The sequence below is a fragment of the Chionomys nivalis genome, chromosome 26, assembly GCF_950005125.1.
Source record: "Chionomys nivalis chromosome 26, mChiNiv1.1, whole genome shotgun sequence".
Taxonomy (NCBI): domain Eukaryota; kingdom Metazoa; phylum Chordata; class Mammalia; order Rodentia; family Cricetidae; genus Chionomys; species Chionomys nivalis.
In genome coordinates this window covers 20,752,018-20,779,635 of record NC_080111.1, presented here as the reverse complement: position 1 = coordinate 20,779,635, position 27,618 = coordinate 20,752,018, and the positions used below count along the sequence as shown (strand labels likewise).

Sequence of the window (27,618 nt, the reverse complement as noted above, 5' to 3'; positions counted from 1 at the left end):
ATATGCATGCTTCCCTGTTCCAGATGACCATGAAAGAGCCGTAGCACACAAAATGTCCTTGCCTGGTTTACAATGAGGAAACTCAACAGTGCATATTAAAGAGGGGGGGGTCACCTTTTTATCCTGTCACCATTTTTACAACTCATTTTGTCTTGACTGCTAATCCTGTGTCATGAGTCAGCAGTGTGATTCCTAATTAGATTAAATCTTTTCTAAATTTGAAAATGATGTCATATGAGGAGATTCTTATTTTTAAGGTAGGAGAACATTGTGCATAGATAATAAAAGCATGAGTAAAGAAATTTTTGAGGGTAAAAATGTACAGAACTCTAGACTGGGGCTGCCAAGAAGGCTTAGCAGATAAAGCAACTTGCTCTGCAAGCATTATGATCTGAATTCGATTCCTGGAACCTATGTAAAAGTGGAAAAAGAGAACTAACTCCACAAAGCTGTCTTTAAATGAGACACACACACACACACACACACACACACACGTATACATATCATCACTAACAACAAAAATAAAAATTGTAAATATAATAAAAATGAAATTTTTAAAAACTACTAGTTTGTGTTATCCATTTAACCAGCATAATTTTGATAAACTTTAATAAAACTTTCATTAAGACTTTCTTAAGTTTAAGGAAAAGTTCTAAATAAGACTCAGATAATAACACTGTCACATATATGTATACAACAATGTTTAATTTAAAAAGAAGAAGCCTTTTGAAAGAAAGCAAGAAGAGATAAATGGGAGAGTTCGGAAGAAGGGAAGAAACAGTGAATTGTGTAACTATATTAATCTCAAAAATAAAAGAAATGACTTTTATAGGTAATCACACATCAAAGTACTAAAGTGAAAGTGGAAATTACGCAGCAGGCCTAGTAATGTAAGCTAACTGTGCACTTTTTTGGTACCAACAAAAATGCTTACAAACACTTGAGGAGATGGATCAACACAGCAAGCCACAATTAGTGGTGTCCTCAGAGTCTGGAACTGATGAAATCGCCCTCACATTGTTCTTTCCATATTTCATTCAATGAGCAGCATGCTGCCCTTTTTCCACTTTGTGTGAAAGACGAAGGCTGGAAATACCCATAACCCCTACTTTGAAGAAGTATGGAACACAACTGTCAGCTTTGAACAGCCACAAATTCAATTCTGTGTCCCCATTTCGTCTTCATTTTGGAAAATTTATAAACAGGAATATTTAAATACAATGTTTTTCTTATAATGAAAAATATTCCAAGGTCATGGGAATATCCAATGACAGACTGTCTTTATTATTTATTTCTTTAGCTGTTGTTATTTTTCTAAAAAGAGAATGTGTGTGTATGTGTGTGCGTCCTATAAAAAGTTCTTGGCTAAATTGTTCTTGGCCTAAAGTAGGCATTCATGATGATAATGGGTTTGCATGTGGATTCTGTCGAGAGGTTTGAGCAAATGTTTGCCTGTCCGTGCTGACACAAAGGAGCTGATGTCATTGGCTAGATATAGCAAGGATTCAGCACAGATGATGACACATCTTTCTTGGTTTCCAATGGTGTTTGTCTTTCTTAACAAAGTCAGCAGTAAAGATTTGACAGATTTCACACAAACCTCCCCATTTCTGTCCTCTGTTAAAGTCTGATAGTGTTCACATTCTGTTCCTGATGGGAGTAAAGAGTTGGTTCACTGTCAGCCTTGAGAAAAGCCGAGCTCTGTAGTAGGCCACAGTCCTGATAGCATAGCGTAATTTCCAAGATGCTAAGAACAGCAATTTTGCTTTGTTTGCTTTATGCAGTATTCCCTTAAAGACTAAATAAAACTAAAACTGGGGTATTGTATTTGAAGTAAAATGTGAAGTCCATTTTTGTCATGAAAGTAATGTTATGGAGTATTTAATAGATTTAGACACACACTGTTTGTGCTGACGTATTGACTTCACCAATTTGGATTACAGGACTTAGCATACACGTTCTACCACTGAGTGAGTGTGAGCTCGAACCTTCAGCATCTCCATTTTACCTGAACGTTGATCCTGGTTGTCAGGGTAACCACCCTCCTCTGTCAGTCCGCTTCCACCGTGGAAGCTTTCTAACTGCCTATTTTCCCAATGCCGTTGCCTCTTTCTATCTGCCCTGACAACCTGCGGCTCTATCCATTCCTCTTCTGGACAGAAGGACACCTTCTTTTTCATCTGGTCCTCATACCGAAGTTTCAGGCCAGATCATCTATTGAAGAATGTAATCACTCCCTCAACTACATTCACCAGACATCGACTGTTGCCAGTTTCATTGTATGACGAAATGATAGGCAAAACAGGCAGATCCAATTCCTACTGATACAGTTTATGATCTAGGCAACAAGCATGCAGTAGATATGAAAGCAATCTATATGGAAAGCACCATTTGGTAAAGGGAACTGAGGACTGAGTGAGGAAACTTGGAAGCCAGATGGGCAACTGCACGTGCCAAGACTTAAAGACCATTGTTCCTGACACCCAGGGATAACACTCGCTCCAGTGGCAAGCCTGACTCCCTGCAGATAGGAGAGTTGGCAGGACATCCTAAGCTGTTGGTGTTTTGCTTTCTGTAGCTATTTTACTTGATGGAACTCTCTCCCAGACGGGCAGTATCAGAGCTCATCCCCACACTGAGCTGAGCTCCAACTTCAAGGTTTGTCTAGGGAAGGGAGATTATATGGAAAAAGACTTTTACATTAGAATTCTAATTGGATGTTATAATGGCCACCTAATTTGTTTTAAAGCCATAGCAGCATTAGATTGTGGTCATGGGTGTTTTTGACAGCAATATACTTCCTGTTACAAAATCGGAAATAGAAGGATGATGGATGAAAAGAGGGAAAAGTTAGAACATATTCAGATGTGTGTCAGCCCCTCTGTAGAGACTTCTAGAATAAGGAGGCATTCTACTCAATTATCTAAGCCATTCAGCTATCTAAGGAAATGAACCTCATAGCTTTCTATAGATAGAGAACTCTCTGTCTATGAGCAGACTACTCATCTTCTTCTCTCTGGATCTCCAATGTACTTAAAGCAAGTTGACTTTTTAAGTATTTTGAAAATGATTATTACTAAGACAAAGGGACCATCTTATTAACTTATTTTCTTCTATTTTTTTTTCAGTGCCCAGGTGGGGCATTTACACCCAACATGAGAACCACCAAGGACTTCCCAGATGATGTCGTCACCTTTATTCGCAACCACCCTCTCATGTACAATTCCATTTACCCCATCCACAGAAGGCCTCTGATTGTCCGCACAGGCACTGACTACAAGTACACGAAGATAGCCGTGGACCGTGTGAATGCTGCTGATGGACGATACCACGTCCTCTTCCTGGGGACAGGTAGGTGTTTGAAGTCGTGGTGTACGATCAAGGAATGTTCAGCAATTTAGGAAGAAAGGAAAGACCAAATCATTGAGCCTAAAAGGTCATCAGTGTTGCCTTTTGTTTAGCCTTTAGTTTAATCTCTCCCACCTCATTTTCCACAGCTGTAATCGGAGTTAACAAAATAAATTACCGATGTAGTTGTGGTAAACAACTGAAGTTCATATATTCAAAGTACTCAAAGTAGTTGAGTTCCTCATCCATATTAAAGTGCAAAATACAAATAATCAGCCAAATTAAGGGCTGGGTGGAAGTTTTGTATCTGAACGATGTTCTGAAGAGAAGCAGAATCTGTGACTCACTAATATTTGGAGTCATTTTCCAGAGTGATGGTGATAGATAAGTCATTCTTTGTAAATCTGAAAGTAGACTTATGTATAGGAAGCTGTTTGGGAAATATTATAGTTGCTATGTTAATAGAACCAGCAAGTCCTAAATTTTCTATTTCTTTTTACCAGAAATTAAATAAAAATAGTCTTATTTACAAAGACTTGCCGTACTGGGGACAATGAGTTATAAGTGTTTTAGAGCATTGGCTCTCACAGTGTGGTCTTCAGACCAGCAAGGTCAATATCACCGGGACCTTGTTAGAAAAACATTTGTAAGTACTCCTCCCAGAAAGCCAGCTAAGAAACCTGGCCATCTGTGCTTGAGCAAGCTGTTCTGGTGATTCCAATGCACACTGTTGCAAATTACTAGAAGGGAGCAAGGAGCCTTGGCCTGCTGAGCAGACAGGATTATACATTCCATTCCTGCTTGGTTCCATTTACACAATGTCGGCTAGGTTCCTCCATATTGCCCAAGCAGCAGAATTCCACACACTTACTGCCTTGTAGGCGGTGACACAGATCTCATCAGCTCTCCTCCTAGATGTAGGAACAACTCCAGGAAGTTCGCAGTGTGTCTTCTAATTCAAGAAACAGATAAAAAGCAGGCCTGTGAAAGCCATTGTAAAAAATGTGGCGGTTGTGAAGTCTGTCCTCTCAATGGAAGGTGCTGCACTCAGATTTCAACCAGCTGCAAAATGTGGTTACTCTTTCTTGGCTAAACAAAGCTTCCAGCCTGCTCTTCTCATGAAGTTCTTATTTTATCCCTCCGTGTAACTCCAACCCCAGGTCTGGAGCTTTCGTTCACACATAATTTTTGTTTGAAATCCCGAGACAGGGAATCTTCTAAAATGTGTTCCTTGGCATGCCTGGCGGAATCTGGGTTCTTGATGCTCCCTGACTTGTTAAGAACAAAACCCCTCCTTCCTGATCTAATTATTCCTTATCATGGCTCTCCTACCCTGCCCTCTCCAGGACCTTTGCTGCCAATTATAATCTCAATCCCTATATACTTTCATTTTATCCTATACCAACGTTGACTTAGAAAGCTTCTCCCCATGCTCAGGGCATGAGTGCGTATTCACCGTACTGCCAATTCTATTTCACCACAGCTTTCAATGTTATCCTCCTATAGCCACTAAAATACCTCCCAGCTCTTGTATCATACGGCGTTTCAGAACCTCTCTTTGTCTGTTGGGTCAGCCATGTGGCATATAGTTCTTGTTCTCATTGGTGTGTGCATTTTTCCATGTCTTCCTATTCTTTTGATCACACTGTTTATTCACTTTGCTTTAAATTGTTTCATGTGCAAACACATTTTAAAAGAATGTGTCATTAAAAGTCCTTGACAATTCAGTAGTTAAATTAGCATTTCAAACAATGTTGTGAAAACTCCATTTATACTCTTCCAAGACTTTCTAACTAATACTTACTACACTTTCCCATATTTTATTCACCATGGTACATTCTTCTCACCCTTTGATCTCTTTGAAGTCTATAATTTCTCAATAGACATATTACAGGGTTTTGCTAGTCCAATAAATATTTGTCAGGCTGAACTTGAAAGTGTGAATATGTCCACTGTTACCCAGGCAATAAGATGAATTCATGCAAGCCCAAAAGACAATCTTCATTTGCATATACATATGTTTTCATAGATAACTCCTAAATTACTGCAAAGAGCTGTATTTAGAACAATAGAATTCAAGGTAGATTTTTGTTGAAAAGAAAAAAAAAGTCCTGAATTTCTTGATAGAAAGTGGCAGTTTAGAGTTCCAATTCTCTCAATTTCTCCTTAATGTCTCTTAGACAGATGATTATTTTCTGTTTGCTTCCTTTGAAGCCTGTTTAGAAGATGGATCTTGATGTTTCCACAGGCTTACTTTCTTTTGAAAATCTTTATAACATGTAGATTTCATGGGTGGAATTTTCAAGTCTTTTAGAAATGTTCAGCAATTTTTACTTAAATAGAAGACAGCAAGAAGCATAGTGCGGCAAAGATGCTTTGGGTTTTCTTCCCACATAAGCTCTGGCACCTTGACATGGATTTTTATATGTGTATTTAAACACATGTGTCTTTTTACAAGCTGTCTTTGGCATGGGCTTTTAATTGTAGTGGAGGTTTCACTAATGATCACTTGGGAAACCTCGTGATTGTCTTGAGGATTCTGTGCAAGCAGGAGAGTGCACGTTGTGGCAAGGCCTCTCCACAGTGTCTTTCTGGAAAGACTGTCACCAACTTAACCACTGGTCCATGCCCATACTGTCTAACTAGACTGCACCATCCTTATTGAACAAATGCTCCAACAGCCATGAAACTGAGATGAGTAGTCGTCCAATGATATAAAGTGGAATTTCTTTGAAAAAGATACTTTATAGATATTGGGTTTTTTTTTTTTCTTTTCTTTGTTTTTTTCGTTTTTCGAGACAGGGTTTCTCCGCAGCTCTTGGTTCCTGTCCTGGAACTAGCTCTTGTAAACCAGGCTGGCCTCGAACTCCCAGAGATCCGCCTGCCTCTGCCTCCCGAGTGCTGGGATTAAAGGCGTGCGCCACCACCGCCCGGCTACTTTATATATATTGCTATCAGAAAGACATTTGACTTTTTTGGGAGAATCTTGTACCATTGTCCTATACACAACTAATTCTGTTTGTAAGTGGGAGGATATCAATTTTGTTTTAGATTTTTTTTTTCTTAATTTGTAAGTGCAGGTGAGTATTTCCATTTTCACGGATGAATCTTGACACACCACTTATGGAGACAATAAAGAAAGCTGTTTTCATGGCTTCCCTTCTTCTCTGCTATCTTCAGACCTTCAAGAGAATTCAATGAAAGCACCAGTTGTCAAGAATGTTTCCGTAGAGAAAACTGATATGACAGAATTCAATAGAATGATATGTAATTATAGACATGTCGCCAGTGTGAGCATTGCGAAAGAAAGTGTAGCTCACAGAACCTCTAATTGGCTATGTGGGCTTAAAGCCTGACTTCTATTACAACAACTCATTATCATTACAGAATTTATTGATTCTTAGATGCTGATGATCTAACCTTCCAACTTTATCACCAAACAACCAAGTAAATTATCAGGCCAAAGAGGAGGCTCAGTAGTTAAAGGCTAAAACCCACAGCTCAAATTACAAAAGCTAAGATTAAGTTCCCTTTATGTGCAATGAAGTCCCAAGCAAAATAAGTAAGTAAAAGGCAGAGATAAGAAAGGACACAAGGTTATGAGGAGAGAATAAAGAAGGTCGGACAAGGAGAAGACAGAGCTTAAGCCAGCAAAGCCTACATAGATTCCTTGGTCTTTTTTTTACAGAAAAAGTTTACTCTGCTTATTTGGGTTGATAAATATAGAATTTTCATTAAGTTAAGGGATCTATCTTACAGTCCATGAAGGCTGTAAAGGTATTCATGTTTCTACAAATAAAAGTTCTTTTATATATTACATGCTCTTTTGTTAAAAGTTAAGCTGAGTCTACTTAATTATTTTCATATAATGACTGCTATTATCCCTTTAAAATCTCATTTTGTATGTGTGTATAAAATCAACTATCTGTTTTAATCATTATTATTCATTTTTTTCTTATTCTTTGAGAAGGCTTTGACATGGAGGTGAAAGCTATCATGGGATTACCGTTTCTCTTTTAAGTACCACCTACTGCTGTTATCCAGGCCACAGGCCCAGAGCAGACTCAATTACACGGTCAGGAGATTTTACCCTGTTTTCCTTTTGCTTCTGGAGCTATGAAAATATTTTAGTGTCTGGGGAAGGTTCAGACACAATCTGTCAAGTTCCCCCTTTTAGCACTATGCATGAATCAGAATGATGTGACTTTTGACGAAAGGGTAAGTGTTCTTGTGAATGGGTGTTAAAGATTTAGGATGATTTACCAGCGTTGTGGTTTCTGAAGGCAGGATCGTTGTGAGTGGTCCCCCACCGCAACTCTAATATGGAATATACCATTTCATGCTTCTTATTAGCTCCCATTTAACTGGATGAGTACTGAGTCGGAATATTGACTCCAGGAAGTCTTCCTAGTCTCCAGAATTTTGAAGTATGGGCCACATGTGTGAGGAGAGCCTGAGAAGGCCTGTCTGGCAACACTGGAGAATAACCACTTTCTTCCAACAAGAGGTGTTGGCAGTTGCTGCTCTTGAAATGGCACCCTGAATGAGCCGCTGTGCCAGGAATTCTGAGTTTTTAAAGAACTCTCTAAAATACTCGTATAAAATTTGATAGCTGCAGAAATGTGTTTGATTTGGGGAAAGACTACCATCATTGGAGATCTACGTGTGAAAATCCTCTAAAAATGATGTACACATTTCCCTCCCATTGAGCAATGGAGAACAAATAAATCTCTGTAAAATCACTGGGGTTTTATGGCACTGTACATCACTTCCTGCCAGGCCAGAATCTGAAAATTTCTGAGAGTTTCTCATCAGTTCCAGTTCCGTGGGGCTTTACACAGCAGTCAATGCTGATGGGACACAGTGGAACCATGGCTGAATCGAGGGGAGGAAAATGATAATTCATGTTGTCATGGAGGCTTTACCATGTAAAGGGCAGCAAAGAAGGGAGTGATGGAAAGAAATAAGAAAGAGAGAAGATAGTCTCAGTGACCCTCTGTTCAAGGACACAAGCTCCCACATGAACTGTGCCTAGAAAGACGAGGAGCTGATTCACTGGACATGGCCCTTGCTATGTAAACCCAACAACAGGAGTGTAAATCTGTAGAACACACTAAAAGCCAGGGGCAGTAGCATATGCATTTATCATCCCAGTACCTCCATGGGGAGGTAGGAAATGGAAACAGGGTGCTCCTTGAAAGTCTGTAGGTTAGCTAGCCTAGCATACCTAGCACAAGAGAGAATGTCTAAATGAAGGTGGTTTCATTTATTGATCTACCTCCACATAGGAACCAGGGCATACATGCAAAGCACTGAGTCATACACATGCAGGCCCACATACATGCACACACACACACACATACATACATACATACACACACACACACAAACTATTTAAAAATTATAAAATAAATTATGCCATAGAATTCACTAAATTCAAAATATAGTTTTAATCCCTGAAAATAAGTATTTCAAACAGCAGAATATCTACTTTTAAGCCATTCCTTGGAAATGTGTTCTTTGAAAGGCTGGAGTCTCATATAATTATTATTTGAACTTCTTAAAATATCATTGCTTATCATTGTATTTCAGTAAATAGATATATATATATATTTCAGTAAATAGATAAATACTAATATTTCTGAAATATTTTCTTATTACAGTGATGTTTGCTTTTGCTGGGTACATGAACAATTTCATCTAACCTTCATAAATATTCTTTGAGTAATTCCATGAGTAATTTTAAGAATGTAGGCTTCCTGAATGGGCCATCTTCTGTAAGTAGGCAAGGCTTCCAGAGGTGGGACTGGGACACCAACCCAATAACAGAACCTTTGACCTTCAATTAATCTTGGCAGCAAGATGTGCTGGGGTAATGGTGGCACAAAACGTGTTGGGGTCTAGGGGTAGACAATCAATGACTGGTCCAATTTGAGGCCTATACCATGAGAGGGAGCCTACCTCTGACACTGCCTGGATGTCTAAGAAGCGAAGACTGGATATTTAGGGTAAAAAATGACTGGATAAAAACAAAACAGAAATAAAAAGTCAATGAATTGATTCCTAGTGATAATTCTACTACGCTCATAGACCAGAGCCTGGCATAATCTTCATTAGGGAAGCTTCACCCAGCAACTGATGGAAAAAGTCAATGAAATGATTCCTAATGATAATTCTACTATGCTCATAGACCAGAGCCTCGCACATAATCTTCATTGGGGAAGCTTCATTCAGCAACTGATGGAAATAGATTCAGAGACCCTATACCCTAGCATTAGGCAGGGCTGGAGAATCCAGAGGATGAGGGAGAGGAAAGAATGTAGGAACTGAAGGGGTTAAGGACATCACAAGTGCAAGGCCAGCAGAATTAACTAAGCCTGGAGCTCATAGAGACTGAAGCCACAATCAGAGAGCCTGTATGGGTCTGCATCATGTCATCTGTATACACAATGGGGTTCTTTAGCTTGGTTTTCTTGTGTAATTTCTAACATTGGGAGTGGCACTGTCTCTGCCTCATTTGCCTGCTCTTGGGACTCTTTTCCTCCTACCAGGTTGCCTCTTCCAACCTTGATTTTAGGGTATGTGTCAAGTCTTATTGCAACTTGTTGTATTGTGTTTCATTGATATCCCTGGGAGGACTGCTATTTTCTGAAGGGAAACAAAGGAAGAGTGGATCTGGGAGAGAGGGGAGGAGGGAAGGGTGAGGAACTAGGAAGAGTGGAGGGAGGGGAAACTAAGGTCAGGATGTAATATAGAAGAGAAGAATGAAACAAACAGACAGACAAAGAATGTAGGCAGGCTCTATATGGCTAGAGAGATGTCTCCATAGGGCTGCAGAGATGTCTCCATAAGGCTAGGGAGATATCTTCATAGGGCTGGGGAGATGGCTACATAGGGCTGGAGAGATGTCTCCATAGGGCTTGGGGGATAGCTCCATAGGGCTGGGGAGATATCTCCATAGGGCTGGGGAGATGTCTCCATAGGACTGGGGGGATATCTCCATAATCTCCATAGGGTTGGAAAGATGTCTCCATAGGGCTGGGGAGATGGCTCCATAGGGCTTGGGGGATAGCTCCATAGGGCTGGGGGGATTTCTCTATAGGTCTTGGGGGGATGTCTCCATAGGGCTGGGGAGATGTCTCTATAGGCCTGGGGAGATGGCTCAGCTACTAAAGGCTCATCTCATCACCAAAACATCAGGAAGATTGGCCTGATGAGTTTAGGAGATTTGATCTTGTGTATTTAATACTGAAAACCCTATTCCTGGACTAATATATCACTTGGAGTAGCTGCTCTGTAGAAATTATTTGTGTCAATGAGAGAATGGGTTTCATGTGTTATCCAGCATTGGTTCAGATGTAATTGTAGATCATGTAAAGTCATTCCCATACTGACTATGACAGATTCACAATGCAAATACCTGCTAACTAATTTCACATTCTAAACATTTATACTCAAATCCCTACTTTATTTAGCACAGTTTACTTATATTTTTCTTTTACTGAAGTTAATTTCATTTTAATTTTCTCATTAGACTTTGAACAACATGTTTTATCCACACATTTCAAACTGGTGTTGCTGATGAGTTGACAGGACACTGGCTTTGGCATTATCACATACTTAACCTCATCTAAACATTGTCACCAAGTTCTAAATGTGAGCCAGACATCCCTAACAAGGTGACAGAGAAGACAAAGATAAACTTTCTGATGAAGTAGACTGAATTTTTGTGTGATGATCAATTGTTCTAAAATTTAACCTGCGAGTCTGGTACAATCTTGCCAGTTATATTCCATTTTGACATGGAAGTACACACTTTTTTGTGACAGGAGATTGTTACACAAGAAAGTAGGGCTTAACCTGAGTTTTTGGAATGGTTTAACCTGACTTTTAAGAACATCCCACTTTTACAGATTTTACTATAGTTTTTCTATTTTTTAAGAATTGAGATTATACCTGTATCCAAAATGTCTGACACTTTTAACAAAGCACATAGGAAACCTGATATGCTTCTCCTTGTTTAATTCAAATAGATTCTGTACAATGGATTGATATATTGAAGGGTTTCTGGATATGCAAGTGTATAATGATCCCAGCAAGAGTGTAGACAGAAGTTTCTGTTCCACCTAGTCCCACAGCCATTTAGTCCTAATTAACACATGGAGACTTATATTAATTATAAGTTGTTTGGCCTATTGCTCAGGTTTATTACTAACTAGCTCTTATGATTTAAATTCACCCATAATTCTTGTCTATATTTAGTCACATGGCTTGGTACCTTTTCTCAGTAAGGCATTCTCATCTTACTTCCTCTGCATCTGGTTTGTGACTGATTGTACCTTTCCTCTTTCCAGAATTCTCCTAGTCTGGTTGCCCCACCTACACTTCCTGCCTGGCTACTGGCCAATCAGTGTTTTGTTAAACTAATAAAAGTGACAAATCTTTACAGTGTGCTAGAGTATCATTCTAAAGCATTTCCCTTTTTTTTCTTTTCAAAACAAGACTCTGAATCACATCTCCTTTGTTTAGCTTTTTGCCTGAACATTATCCATAACAAGTTGTAACCAACACTCTAAACAAAGAAAAACATCCATAATTCATTTTGGGGGAATGTGCCTGTTGTTTGCTAGGTTGCTTCCTGCTGACTGGGGCACTGGTAAGATTATAGGAACCCAAAGAAAATTTAGGATTATGGTCAAGTCCTGACTGGAGTATTCTGTGAGACTGGGTCATGTCAGCCAGCAGCCTCAAGCTGTTTTGAATATGGAATTTAGAGAAAACTGCTATAGGGGTACTCTAAAATGTTGGATCATCTGGGCCATCCATTCCTATGGGAGATTTTTCAGGGGATCTTGCTTGATCAAAAATGAATCTATATCCTCTCATTTACTGTAGAAACAAAAGTAGAACCTCTTCTCTAACATAACACATCTTTGACTTAAATTTTGAAGTCAAGTCATTTTCAAACTACATAGACTGAATTAATCCAGCAGCATTTATAATCAAATGTCTTTTAGCAGCTGTTGCTCCTTCCTCAGCAGTCAAACAATCAAAGACAATACAATAGCAGAGTTTCCAGATTCTCTGTGAATTTTTGATCTTTAGGTGACTTTTTCTTATGCTGTTTCTTTTATTTTTATTTTTGATATTTTAATTCTTTTTTTTTTCTTTTTTTTTCTTTTATTAATTTTTTATTCTTTTTTAATTAAAATTTCCACCTGTTCCCCGTTTCCCATTTCCCTCCCCTCCTCCCAAATATTGCCCCCTCCCCCCACTCCCCTCCCCCTATCCCCACTCCTCTTCTCCTCCCCCCACACCATTCCCCCTCCCTCTCGACACTGAAGAGCAGTCCAAATTCTCTGCCCTGCGGGAAGACGAAGGTCTTCTATCTACGTCCAGGCAGGTGAGCTTCTAAACAGGCTAAGCTCCCACAAAGCCAGTTCATGTATTAGGATTGAAACCTAGTGCCATTGTCCTTGGCTTCTCATCAGTCTTCATTGACCGCCATGCTCAGAGAGTCCGGAATCAACCCATGCTTATTCAGTCCCAGACCAGCTGGCCTTGGTGGGCTCCTAATAAATCAGTTCCACTGTCACAGTGGGTGGGTGCATCCCTCGTGGTCCTGATTTTTTGCTCTTGTTCTCCCTCCTTCTGCTCCTCATTTGGACCTTAAGAGCTCAGACCGTTGCTCCAAATTAAGAATCTGTCTCTACCTCGATCCATCGCCAGATGAAGGTTCTAAGGTGATATGCAAGATATTCATCAGTATAGGATAGGGTCATTTCAGGTTCCCTCTCCTTAGTTGCCCAAGGTACCAGCTGGGGACATATTCCTGGACACCTGCGAACCCCTCTAGAGTCAAGTCTCTTGCCAACCCTAAGATGGCTCCCTTAGATAGGATATATACTTCGCTGCTCCCGTATCCATCCTTCCTATATCCCAACCATCCCAATCCCCCGAGCTCCTCCCATCCTCCCCTTCTCATATTTCTCATCCCATTTCCCCTTTGCCCCATGCCACCTCACCCGCAAGTTCCCAGTTTTTGCCCTGCAATCTTGTCTACTTCCCCCTCTCCATGCGGATGACTATATGATTTTATATTTTAATTCTTTAGACAAGATTTCTCTGTATATCTTTGGCAGTCCTGTATCTCACTCCGTTGACCAGGTTGGCCTCAAATTCACAGATACCTGCCTGCCTCTGCCTCTCAAGTGCAGGGATTAAAGGTGTGCTCCACCACACCTGGGTACTCTGATTCTTTTTTAAGAACTTTCTCTGTCTTTACAGTGTACAAGAGCATTATTCCACAGCACAAGAGACAGAGTGATTGTTCCATAAGATTGGCTCATTTTCTACTTAGTCACTGGCATTTTTCTTGCTTGTTTGAGGACAGCTATAGTCAAACCTCATCACTGTGTTGCTTAGCTAGCTTCTCATAGGATAATAGGATGTTTCAATGCCTCACATGTTGAATTATGAAGTCTGTTGTCTAATTATGGTGCATAAGTCTCCATGCTAGTGTTTTGTTCTTGCAGTTTTGTTCTGCCAGCTTCCCGGGGCTGGCCCTTGCCACCCTTGTTCTAGAAGAAGAACACACAGCCTCCTACTTACCAGGCTGGGCCCCCGTGACTCCCCATAGGCCTGTAGCTGTCTGTTGTGGTGATTGTTTGTCTGGAAACTGGCTCTGAAAAAGAAAGTGACTGCACAGGGAAGAGTTTAAATTTTAGAAAATTAGAGAAAGTGTTTTATTCAGAGTGTGAAATGAATTAGAAATTAAGATAGAAGAGTTAAAGGCAGAGCCTCTGAGGCAAGATGTGGGGTTAAAACTCTAAGTGTATGCTTGGTGTATTTTCCACTGATGTAGAAGGGAAATATTGAGCATCCAAATAACTTTCTCACAGTTCCGGAATCTAGAGATATGGTACTTGATTAGCAAAGGGCTCTTCCAGGTGTGTTTAATGTTTGTGACCTTGAGAAGGGGGCATTTTTTCTGAACTGTGTGGGTGTGCTCAACACAAACATGTGTCTCTTTAAAAAGCCAAAAGACAGTTTGTCCTTGCTCTAGTCAGGAAGATGGGAGACGGTGGAAGCAATGTCAGAATGACCCTGGTGACCCTGGAGATGGAAGAAAACAATTATATGTGGAGGAAGATAAGTCACTAAATTTTTTAAACCACGGAAAAGCAGTTTTTCTTAGAACATACAGATTGAGAAGCTCAAAATACTGATTTTGGCATCCTGAGACCTATGTTTAATTTCTAGTCCCCATAAAGCTAAGAGGAACAGCGTGTGTTATTCAAAAAACAATAAAATGTCTGATAGTTGTTTATGTAACAATTTAAAACAAATTTAAGCAGCTTTTGAATTCTAGTTTAATTGATAAATTTAAAGAACGTAAAAACAATTATTACTCAAATTTTCTGTTTTTAGACTCTGAAGAGAAAGTCAACACTGACTAATACGTAAAGATAATATTACATATCAGACTAAGCTTCTTTCTTAGTTACCAAGGTGAGGTTCAGTAAGAAACCATAACAATGTCTTGTAATCACAACACTTAGTTTACTATTTTAAGGTTGGCGGAGTCAGTTTCTCAATCTCTTAAGCCTAGGTATCATATAATACAGCATAGCAATGACACTGAGATCCTATTAGCTTGCATTGTGCTATTGCCTACAAGCAAGCCACATGCTCCTTGATGAAGGGAACAGGCATGTGCCTTAGAGAGAGATAACTTAGAATATGGTGGCCACATTTATCTTCATTTCAAAGTATTTTTGTTCGTGTTCATTTTGAAGGCACGCATGCATGTATGCATGTCCTTTTGTGAGATGGCATGTCTGTGGAGGCCAGAGGAGAGATTTGGGAGCTTGTTTGTCTCTTTCCCCATGTGAACATCAACTCAGGTGGGCAGTGGCCAGTGCCCACTCAGCTTTTTCATCTACTTTATTATACTAATGGAGAAAGGACACTAAAATTGCCAAAAGGAAAGACAGCTTTTGTGTTTCAAAGGCAGAAAATGACGCCCATATAAAACAGGAGTTGGAAGTTGGAGATTCAAAGGGATTACTTAGATCAAGAATTATGCAGACGAAGAGATGAGATGATAAGAAATTTTTTGTTGTCATAATATATATTATTGACTATGTGATTTATATATATTAGCATGAATATTAGAAAATTTGCCTTTTCTTTCATCTATCAGGTATCTGTTATGAAAAGCAGTAGCAGTTTTCCTCAAAAATACAAATATGTAATTTAATTTTTATTATATTTAGTTAAATAAATTTCAGTGTCTCATAATAAAACAGAAACAACAAAATGAAATTCTTCTCTTTTAAAAGTGTATAAACTAAGAATTTGATGAACCGAATGGCTTATTTAGAATTGCAGTGCTCTTTCAGCATTGAAATAAAGCCAAAGTCTGTCTCATAGTGGACTGAAGTTTTGGTGGCCTCTCCACACGGATAAGGCAAAGAGGGTGTCACTACAGATGTACTTCAGCCTAGAGTGCTGTGCTAGAGATAGAGAGAGGAGCCTCATTAGCAGAGTGTGTGGTAGATGAATCCCTGACAGTGCTGAGGCCAATCTAGGGAGTTATAATGACAAGGACTTAACCCCGAGAGTTCCTGCAATGAGGAAGAAAATTAAGAAGTGAGGAATGATCATGAAAATAGCGCAGAAGTGACCTTGAAAAAGATGGAGCAGTCTGAAGAAGCAGTGGACAAGATCATTTTATTTAGATGCCCTCGTTACTTGCTGTTATCCACATTATGCTACTTTCCTGTGTACTAGTGGCATCGAGGAAAGAATAGCCATTCCGTTTGTATAGATGTAATCAGAAGAAAGGGAACGGCCAACAAGGGCAAGTTAATAGTGGATCTGGACATAACTACAAGGGAATGAGCTTCCTTATCTGAGAATGCAGAAACAGGACGTTCCAAGTCACTTTGTAGAAATGATTTGAACTTCCAAGCTAATGTTGAAGAGCACCATATGGTCAGAATAATGCTGGAGAAGAGGTTCATTGGTGATTGTACAATTTATTAATTTTGGAGGTATAGTTCTTCCCTGAGTAATCTAGGGGTATTATAGGATCAATGTAGGAATAATCTAGGATTAATACAGGATGAATATAGGAGTACTCTAGGAGTGATATAGGAGTAGTATAGGAGTATTTGATCTAGGACTGATACAGGAGTGATATAGGAGGAGTATAGGAGTATCTGATCTAGGACTGATATAGGAGTGATATAGGAGTAGTATAGGAGTATCTGATCTAGGATTGATACAGCAGTGATATAGGAGTAATGTAGAATTAGAAAGGCTGAACATAGTTCTCTGATTTTGTTGTTGCATCCTAAATAGGAGCTAACGAGCCTTACATGATTTACCTGCATTCTCTTTGGAAAATTTATTTGTTTGAAGCTGCCTTTTCTTTCTTTTTAAATGTGTACATATGTGTGTAAAGTAGATGTGTATGTTTGTGTGTGCAGCATAGATGTCAGGTATTGTACTTTGTCACACTTCCATCATTTTACTTGAGACAGAGTCTCTCACTGAACTCAAAAATCCCTAGATGACTAGAATGCTGGGCCCAGGAACTTTGAGGATCCATCTGTTCCACCTCACCCCCAAGCTAGAGTTATAGATCATCACCACTAGGCAAAAGGAGGGGATAGCAAGGACAGAGACATGAAAATAAAAGGAAGGGCAAGAGAGGAGAAGAGAAGAGAACAAAGAAAAGAAGGAGAGGAGAGGAAGATAAAGGGGAAAATAACTTGTTGACAGATCCCAGCTGGAGCTGCTGGTGGCCTTTTGGAAATTACAGAGCAAAGCACTGGTTTATAACAAGTTTAGGTGCTGCTGGAACACGCGGAGACCAATAAGAAGGGGCCAAAGACAATATGCTCAGTTACATACAGGGTCTCTAAACTTTACAGCGAAGGTTCACACAGCTTGTCTCCTTTGATCTTGAGCAGCCTGTCAGGTGTGAAGGGAAAATGCCATATCCATATTTTATAGACAAAGAAAATTTTACAGGCGCCAATTTTGGATCGCGTGTGTAGGGACATGATCTCTCAAGCAGCTGCTCCCAGTGTGCACCTGGGCAAGCGGCTCTCTCACCACCAAATGCTCACTGCAAATAGCAGATACAGGGCATAGCTGCGCGCATCCCAGGACACAGTTGTGGGAAGCGTCCCTTCTAACAACTGCTGTTGTGGAAACACAACTGTGGTGTCCTTAATTAGCAGGGTACTTTAAGCCCCTCTTCTTCTGGGGATTTACAAACTGCTTATTTGAAAACATGACATGGTTTCACTCTATAGTTTTACTTGAATCAGCCTCTTGAATGCTTTTGTTTGTTTTGTTTAAGTTGCAAGTGTTTATTATAAAAACATGTTTATAAAAGAAGAAAAATAAATTGTAGTTTACCATTCCTTCTTTCAAACCATGTTGTTAACATCTAGGCATTTCAATCTGGCTTTTGTATTCTGCCAGTTGAAGAATTATAAGGCTGGGAAAATCTCAGGGGAAGTATCAGACACAGCACACAAAAATTAACTACTAAAGAAATGCTTTTCTAAGGGATATGGAAACACACACACACACAAAGAGAGAGAGACAGACAGAGAGACAGAGAGACAAAGACAGAGAGAAACAGAAAGAGAGAGATACAGAGAGAAAAAGAGAGAGAGACAGAGAGAGACTGATAGACAGGCAAAGGCACAGAGAGAGTAAATAAACAGGAATAAACAGAGACACAGAAAAAAAACAGCAAGCCACACAGAAAGGCCATTTCAAACATGTGGAACACTGCAAAGCCTGAAATCTGAACTCTTCTCAAGGGCTGGCGATCTGAAGATTCTTTACTTGGGCCTTTTCTCCCTAACTTAGGGTTGTTCACTTTGAAGAAAAACAGGAAGACGATAGGGTCATAATTCAGAGGAAAACATACCCTGAGCCCATCTTGAACTTAGCAGATGCGCACATTGACAGAAAAGGCCTACTGATGTGAGACAAATCCCACCAGACCTTTAGGCCTTTTTCTCAGGTCGGAAGTGTGATGAGGGAGCTGGAAGTGTACTATCTTTACTACCTATCTGTGGTGTCTCTCTTGATCTGTTTACCTACTAATGATCTTTCAAAATCCCTACTCCCTCAGAATGTACTTTAAAACTCAGAAAATTTTGAAGAGGAAGCATCAATGTATACATGTATCAGATGCCTTGCAAGTTCTTGACCATACCTCATGATAGCACACAGTACTATCTTCTACATAGAAATCTTCAACCCAAACAAACCAAATGACTTCACATCCATACAGGTCAGACTTTATAATAAATTAGTTAAAGGACCCATTTTGTCACCATAAGATACATATCTTAAATAGACAAAAGCACTACAATGCTTGGAATCTAGGGCTGTGTATAGAGTTAGCAAACAATCTCATATGGAGTGTGATCCTCAACTCATAAGCAAGTTATATTATGAATGCAAATTTATCTTACAGGGTCAGATATTGCACATTACTTTGTGTGTGTCTGTGTGTGTGTGAATATCATGTTTTACTGTCACCTGGATCCCGAGTATTATTGCTTTTGTGTTTGTTTAGTTATCAGGGTTTAATGTTCCCTAAAACAGGAAGGGAAGATAGTATGGCAGGTCTTAGATATGGTTTGAAGAGGTCTCCTGAATCTTCCCTAGGTATTTTTGTGACTGTTCTCCTTTGAAAGGGGATGTGGGGGCTGCACTCTCCTGTTAGTACTGGCTGTATTCTTGATCTGCTGTAGCAGTTATATGTTGTGCACCTTCAATACCAGTATCCCTGGACTTATGGAAATGAACTTGCTGCCTTTGGATCTGTTACCTTCTCCTAAATAGAACTCATAATTATTGTAGGGAACATTCTATTGCTTTGATGTTGACCATGGTAGGTCTTTCTCTCTGGTTGCTGGGTTTAGACTCTGTATGTAAACCAATATAGTTTTGCAGAAAACCAGCTGCACATTATTTCCTGATTCTTGATAAACCAGGTTACTGATTTTTTTTTAAAAGTTAGATCTAAACGAGGTCTTAACTTTCAAATATGACCTACATAAATCTCAGTCTTTTGGTGAGACCAAGAATCATCAAGGTGTTAATGAAATCAGAGTGAGGCTAGCATTTTGGCTTCCAATAATATTGCTTCCCTTCTTCCCTCCCAACAAGTGCAGAACCTTCAATATCCCCTCTTCATTCAGCTCAGAGTCACCTCAGTCCACACAGATCTCACCCAGCTAAAAGACAGCCCACCCGTGTTCTGCTGCTTCAAATTCCTGTATCTGCTTTCCATCCTGGTGTGATCTCCATGCTACCTTTGCACTCCCAGTTGACCCAAGGCAGGAAGTATGGAGATCCCGAAAATCTCCTGGGCCACATGATCTAAAAAAGAGTCACCTCTGGGTCTGGCAAGATGGGTCAATGGGAAAGGACAGGTGTATCCAAGCCAGAGGGTGCACGTTGGATTCTTACAAAGCATATGATAATCAGAGAAAATGGAGTTCTGCAAGGTGTCCTCTGACCGCCTCACTCACATGTGGCGAGTGTGCACTCAGAGTGCTCATACGTAACTAACTAACTAAAACAGGAAGAGGTCCTCAAATAGCTTACCATTCTTACATTGTTCACTCTGGGAAATTTCTCCAGCAGCCTTGATTCCATTGGCCAATGGTCATAAGCGCCCTCCAGAAAGGTTTTCCTCTTATTTCTTTCAAAAGTGTTTGCGGTACTTTTTCCTTATTGCCATATCCACTTTAACTTTCATCAAAACAGTAATTTTGCAGATTGGGTATTCTTGTTGAACTTCATAAGTCATATGTTTGTCTGATATTTTTATGGATCTAAAATTTATTGATTGTAATGTTACATAGAAGTTTACACAATGTTAGTATTATAAAGTACATAAGTTATTTCATACATTAATTACAAATGTGTTATTTCAGCTTAATTTATACAACTGGAAAGAAGATTTCACGAACCTATATCAAAATTGATTTGGTGGTTCCACTTACGATGGATATAGATCAACTACAAAGAAGTTAAATACATGTGTGACAATTACACTGTTTGTCACTTGGGAGTCTCATGCATTTGAGCAGGCATATGTTTTTCTCTAAGTTTATACATACGTAGTGCTTCTAAAAATTCCTGCTGTGATTTAACATGTGAAGCAACATGTATATTTTTGGTAAACTCTGTAGGTGACTTTGGCTGAAGTAATCTGAAGGCCACATATTTGAAAGTGTGTAATTGAGCATGGCTAGTGATGCTAAAAGGCCAAGTAAAATGAAATGTTTTTAGCAAATGAAACTTAAAATCAAGGAATCCCATTCTATTTATTTTTCTTACAAGGCAGAGAAATATTATAACTTTCTGAAAAGTTCTTTGCGCCAATAAAAGCCTTTTTAACTTAGGTACACCAGATGCATTCACAGTTGTGTGACCCTACACACTCTTGCATCATCAAACAAAAAAATACTGTGAAGTTGGCTGGGATGGGTACTGCCACCCCAAGTGTGTTCCCTTAAATGGAGACACTTAAGACGCTATTTACGGCCAACCATGTGGCAGTCAGGACCTGTGTGGCTGGGGCTGGTGTTTCAATCACCTCCAGGAGTGGGGGAGAATAATACTTGTTTTTCTGTATTATTTTCAAATTATAAAAGTAGGAAGAAAAGAATACAGCAGCAGTGATTTGGTAATCAAGCGGGAAAGTGGTTCCCACTTGGGGTGGATGTTTAACCAGGCTGCAAATGAGATAGCCACTTGATTAAACCCAGTTTTTGAAGCTGCAGGGGTGGGGGGATGAGAGGGGGTGGGGGGTGGGGGAGAGAGGTGGGGGGTTGGAAGTCTAACCCCACTCCCTTCCAGTCTACAAAGTTTCCACTTGCCTGAACTTTTCAGTTTTTGTTTGGCTTTACCCTTCTGTTATGTCAATAGATGAATTGACTCTGAAAAATATGATGAGGGAATGTGGGCATTTAACACATCTGTTTATTGTTTTATAATGTTTGATTTTAAAAATAAATGCTAGAACTTACACGACAATTACCTTAAAGTCACACACAATGCTGCAGTGTTTGACACCCTGGGTCACTGAGCTGAAAAGAGAAAGAGCAGGAAGAGATCAGCATTCAATTTGGGATTGTGTGTCTTTTCTCAAGTGAGTACCGCGCCTTCTTCCTTGATGTGAACAATCATTGATTACCTCGCTCTCAGAATCACAACTGTGTAAGCAATTTGTAGGGTACGGTGAAAAATAAAACCCAGTGTCCCTGTCTAAAAAATATAAATAAATAAGACTTTTAAAAAGGCTGTAAAAGGGCATTAAATCAAGCTTGTTGCCTCCCTAACCACAGGTGCCTATGTGATTGTGTCAGTGACACAGGGAGGAAGCCAGCTTGGCTAGAATTCTTTCAGGAGTTAACAACCACTGGGTGGGGGAGGGATTAGAGCTGATTAACACGGCCTTGTTCCTCCATTCCAAAGGCAAGTGCAGTTTGTTTCCCGGGAAACCCGAGGACTTCAGTTAAAGTGTAACCAGGGGCTAAATACCAGTGCTGACTCCAGTGACTTGCTGAGTAATGACCTCTGCTTCAGGACTTGCTTTAGACAGCCTGCACCTACTGTGTTACACCTGCAGGCTGGCCTCCAGCGTAGGGTCAGACAGAAGAGCTCTTAAACAATTATTGCTGTGATCCCTTACATTACATTCTCAAAGAAATCTAGACAGCATAAAATAAACAATTAGAAAGGAGGCTTATTTAGGGAGGTTTCTTTAGACACTTAATAAACAAAAGGAAATTAAATCAGCACTGTGTGCTGATCATTCTGCTGTTATCTTTGTGTGAAGGTTGACATCATGGAAATCACTTCTATGATTTGTCTTGGTTACTCCCACATATCCTCAGTGATTTAATTGATTCAGGGATCTTCGTCTAGATAAAGAAGTTCATTAAAAGAAAGCTACTTTGATGACGGCCAAGTTTAGTGGGTGAGCTACAGAGAGGCAAAGAGGTTTCACCTGCTGAGGGTAACCTATGTACCGGACCACACATGGTTTTAAATGGTTTCTATATTCCTATTTCTTAGTCAGAACTCAACTAAAAAGTGGCCATACACCTTTCTCTGGCTAATTAAAGCAACAGAAGACTTTCATTTGGGAATTTAGGAGGCAGAAGTTCATTGTAGCATCGTTTTGGCTCTGCTTTTTATGTTGCTACTACCTCTCCAAGGGAGTTTCTTGTATAGCAACTGGAATGATTCTAGCACAGCTATGTGCAAGAATTTATTACCCCATGAAAGAGACTCATGCTGGGATTGACTCTGAGGGCTCTGACTTGTGTATTTGCCCACTCCTTATGCTCTTATGGGATATCTTGCATTAGTGGGTGAAGAGCAGAGGCATCCTTTAGTATGTAGACTGAGAGTGGGGGAGATGTTTCTGAAAACTGCCTGTTGATATTAATACGAGAAGGGAAAATGATTTGGCATAGTAACCGACAACTTCTGCAAAAGTGTCGTTATTGACTCTGTTGACTCGGAAGTCAACTGAAGCTGAGGAAAAGGACTGGGAGGCTGCTTCACTGTAACTCTATTGTAGGCGCGAAACATCTCCTAAGATAAAAGAACCACAAAGAGGATTTATACTAGTGCATCCTGCCAAAGAAAACTATTCTGAGCACCCTGAAAAGGAAGATATCTGATAACCACATTTTCTTCAAACGAAATGGGACAGAGATGGCTTTATGTGGATCTCAACACTGGAAGCTTCATGACGATTCTGGACTGTCCATCTCACAATGACTAATATTTTATGTGAACACAGGACTTAAAAACCCATAAACTTTAGACTGAACACCTGAGTTATATCTCTATTTTTCTTTTATCTCCTCTGTCTGACTGAGTGGAGACCCTCAATAATTTTTTTTACCAAGTTAATGAGGTCAAATGGATGGCAGATAAACCAAATCTATTTTATAGTGAATTATACAGCCTAAGATACTGCAAAAATATTTTCCATGTTCATCAGTACCAGATAAACTTTCTAAAATCTAGAATAGAAAAGCAAAAAGCAAGTTATATCCTACTTTTTATTATGAGTGAGTCAAATACATGTTCTTCACCATAATTTATCAGCTAATATTACAGGGTTTTTTTATATTTTATCAATGGGTAAATGAAGTACCTTTACCAGAAACCTTTTTGAAGAGATTGATGATTCATTAAAACCTTTGCTCTCCTTGCATATTAACACATTATAAGAAGAAATTAAGAGGCATATAACTCATCTGAGAATATGCAACCATTTTTCTTTGATATTGCAAAGCAGATACTGTGCACATATTTTCTAAACTGCATGGCAATTTGATAGGGTTATGCATCATGGAACTGCTAAAGCAAGCAATCTGAATGAACTTTTCAGAGCCATTATGTCTTTGAGAGAGACTGTGATCAAGATACACTTTAAAGTAATTCTTGTGGCTTGGTCTCCAAAGCCTCTCCTCGTTCTCTGCTCTTGGAGGATGCTGCCATTAAAGGCAAGGATGCTAACAGTCCTTACACACTAGAAAAGACTATAACCTCTAACATTACATAATCAGTCTGATTGGATACACTCATTTCTGTCCAGGCTTCTTCAAACCCTTAGGATCAGTGACTCACATACTCAAAGTAGCATCTGCGTACATATACATGCACACCCACAGACATAGACACACACACTCAGACACCCATGAGAGGCAGCGGTAAGGGAGGAAAACTACACATTTTTCTTTAAACTGTCATAATCTCAAGGTTCTCTGATTAGGGATTTTGGTTATATGATATTCCTCTAGCTGTCTACACTGAGCATTTTGATGTGTTGTCATTTGAAAGTGAGGAACATCTATAACCACAATCATCCATTTTCCATTATGACATATTTGTGTAGCATCTCTAAGAGGTTTCTTAGTACAAATTTTTATTTATATTACCTCTAAAACAAAATATCCCAAATCGTCACATGGCTTGAGTTAATGGAGCTGCTGAGAGAAGCAGAAATAGTTTGAGAATTCCACCTGGAGTATTCAGTGCTGTGGGACCGTCATTAAGTTTTAGCTTGTTTCCGCAGTAAATTGTAATCACAGAATGAGCTTAAATTTTCTAAATCAAACTCTCATATGTTGCATCCTCACAGTCTAGCAACTGTTCAGCAATCACCAGGTCCCACTGTTCCTGACATCTTTTAGGAGTTGTCTTTCTTTTTTAAAATCATTGTACCATTTTGTAAGCCATGAATTTTTTAAGTAAGAACTTTTGAGAATCTTTTGATAAGGCCTATAAAATGTGAATTAGAAATGCAAATAGGATATTTTATGTCAAATTCACTCGTTTGTAGACTGACAACCAGTGTTAAGGTTTAAGATTTGTAGTATCAATACCTAAATGGTTGCTAGCTAAAAAATTCTGCACAGTTCACTTCTACTTAACTTTTCTCATGGACATTTCTCAAACAAATTAAAAAAAAAAACCAGCCAACTTATCTGCTGATGGTAGATAATTATAAGTTCATTGTCACAACTGAGAGTATTTTTAACTTGATATTATCATGCAGCTTATGAATTATTTTAAGAGCAATTTTTTTCATTATCTTATTGTTAAATCTTAACTAGTTTTCTCAAATCTAACATTCATGTAATTGGTAAAGCAAAATAATCATATGCATAAAAGTATTTCTATAACTAGAGAACAATCTGAATTATCTTACTCTAAAGACCATTTTCTGTACTGTTATGCAACACATACTGCTATTATTCAGCATGGCTACAGAATACAAGAACATTTTTGCTTTATATTACTTTGAACCATGTAATTTCAATTTTTTCCCTGTATTTTAAGAACATCCAAAGAAACACTGCCAAATTATAAGTAAAATCCTATCAGTATGATTATGCTATAAATGGTACCCATGCCTGAAATAAAACAGTTTATTTGTGTTTTTCATTAATGTTTCCTATTAAACTGTCCATTGTAATGGGAGTGAGATATTTTACCCTATCTTACCTCAGAATCATAGATCAATGTCTGTTGTTCGGGACTAGTGACTTTATGCTATGACGATAGCCGATCATTTCTACTAAGACTTCCTCAGATAATGAAATCAATACAGGTTAAATGTTAGCAAAATGGTAGTAGGAGTATCATTTCATAATGCTAGCTTGGAGAAATAAGGAATGTTTTTAATGACTGAGCTTAATAATTTCTATTGTCTTTTAAGAGTATATACTTGACTCACAGATTCTTTTACAGATTCATTTATAATTGTGTACATATGTGAGGATGGGTACCTGATTCATACTTTTGAATTTACACAGATGTATATCCTTCTTGAGCAGCTTTGATTCTAGACTAGACAAAATGAGAGGTTGCCATATTTTCCTTTTAGTTGTATATATTCTCAATGTAAACATATGGGATTAGACATAAATTCAATGTGTTATCAATAGTAATTGCTTAACATGTAATCTATTTGAAGACTAGCACTTGTGTTAAGAACCCTTCAGGCAGTATTCAGACAGCACCTCCTTGTCTCTCTTCCTTCTAGATCGGGGCACTGTGCAGAAGGTGGTAGTCCTTCCAAGCAACAGCTCTGCCAGTGGGGAGCTCATTCTGGAGGAGCTGCAAGTCTTTAAGGTTTGTCCATTACTTCTTCCTATTCATCTCAACACATGCATGATGACATCATTCCTTTACTCCTCTAGCCAGTAAAAATATCCAATGAAAGATTAAATAAACAAATGCAATAATTTTTACGAGCATCAGATAAAAGGAGAAATAGAGAACAAATATTTTTGTGAAGTATTTTCTCATACTTCAAGTTGTCTTAACATAAAAGGCTAACATTTTTTTTTCCAACTGTCATCACAATTCAAAGAAATTTGGTCGTCATTATTTTTAATAAATGAGCCTCTATGGCCAAGGTCTTGAATAGTTTGTCATGCATGGGTTTTTATCATTCCCCTCACAAACTACTGTAACTCGAATGCCTTCAGATTACTGATTGCAGATAAGCTTCCTCATATTTTTGCAAACCAGTCATAAATAAAAAACCTGCTGTGGTTTGATTGCTTTCCATTCAAATGCCACTCTGGTTAAATCAAACAAATGATCCTTCTTGGTTGGCACTTGAAGCCTTCTGTCCTTACTTGAGATTTCACTATATTGTTCTCCTTGAATTGGGGGAAAGAAAGAAAGAAAGAAAGAAGAAAGAAAGAAAGAAAGAAAGAAAGAAAGAAAGAAAGAAAGAAAGAAAGAAAGAAAGAAAGAAAGAAAGGAAGGAAGGAAGGAAGGAAGAAAGAAAGAAAGAAAAAGAAAAACAAGAAAACAAAAGCAAAAGTATACACAGAATCTCTCTCTAAGGTCTCTGGCAGTCAGGACACAGGCCCAGAGACCCTTTCCTTCTTCTCCTTTTAACTAAAGCTTGTCGCTCTCGCTGCAATCTGGTCCCAGCTTGGGATCTTCCTACCTCAGTTTCCCGGTGCTGTGATTACAGAGGAGGCCACTGAGTTCAGCCACTATTTCCTCTAGTTATCTGGGAACCAGCAGAACCGGTTTCCTGCCTTGCTGGTTTCTTAGAGTGGCTACTGCTGTTATGCAAGTGCCTTCTTACCTGCATTTGGAAACTGAAGGGTTAGGCAGCCAAAGAACTGCGTGGAAACCTTGGCCTGGATTCAATCCTTTCATAGACATTATTTACACCGACATCAATTAAGACACCATGGTTCCTCAGCGCAGAGCTGGCCACTCCCTGATTTTACTCAGTGGCACCTCAGACCTCCCAGCAGCAGAAAGAACAGCTCTGGTCCAGTTAGCTGTCTTGCTTAGCTGACCTGACTCGGAATGTATTGACTCATTCATATCATTATTGTGGTTACTAAGACTATTGGTTTCATAAGCATTTAATTGCTTAAGATACAACTCGGTCAGATTTCATTATTAAAAGTTTCAGTTAAAGATTGTAACACAGAATGGAATCTAATATAAGTCAGAGGCACACCAGCTACTTTCCAGTGTGTTATTAAATTTATCACTTTAAATATTTGATTCTAATTTGCACTAGATTGTTTGTGACTAGCACATTAAAATTACGCCCCTCGGGTAAATGTTTTACATCCTTGGCTTTGTAAAGAAGTTGAGGGCTTCACTGTATTAACTAAAATTGTAATACACATTGTGCTTTTATTTTTT

At 39.0% G+C, this 27,618-nt stretch overlaps 2 protein-coding genes across 9 annotated transcripts in view; one reads left to right on the top strand and one right to left on the bottom strand.

The window, feature by feature from the left end:
* The window catches only part of Cd36 (CD36 molecule), a 196,621-nt gene that overhangs the window by 24,622 nt on the left and 144,381 nt on the right, over nucleotides 1-27,618 (bottom strand). The window lies entirely within an intron of this gene.
* Sema3c (semaphorin 3C) overlaps nucleotides 1-27,618 on the top strand; it is a 154,161-nt gene that overhangs the window by 109,609 nt on the left and 16,934 nt on the right. The window contains exons 12-13 of the mRNA XM_057758749.1: nucleotides 3,129-3,351; nucleotides 25,976-26,064. Coding sequence (XP_057614732.1) covers nucleotides 3,129-3,351; nucleotides 25,976-26,064 — 312 coding nt within the window. The remainder of the gene's footprint in view (nucleotides 1-3,128; nucleotides 3,352-25,975; nucleotides 26,065-27,618) is intronic.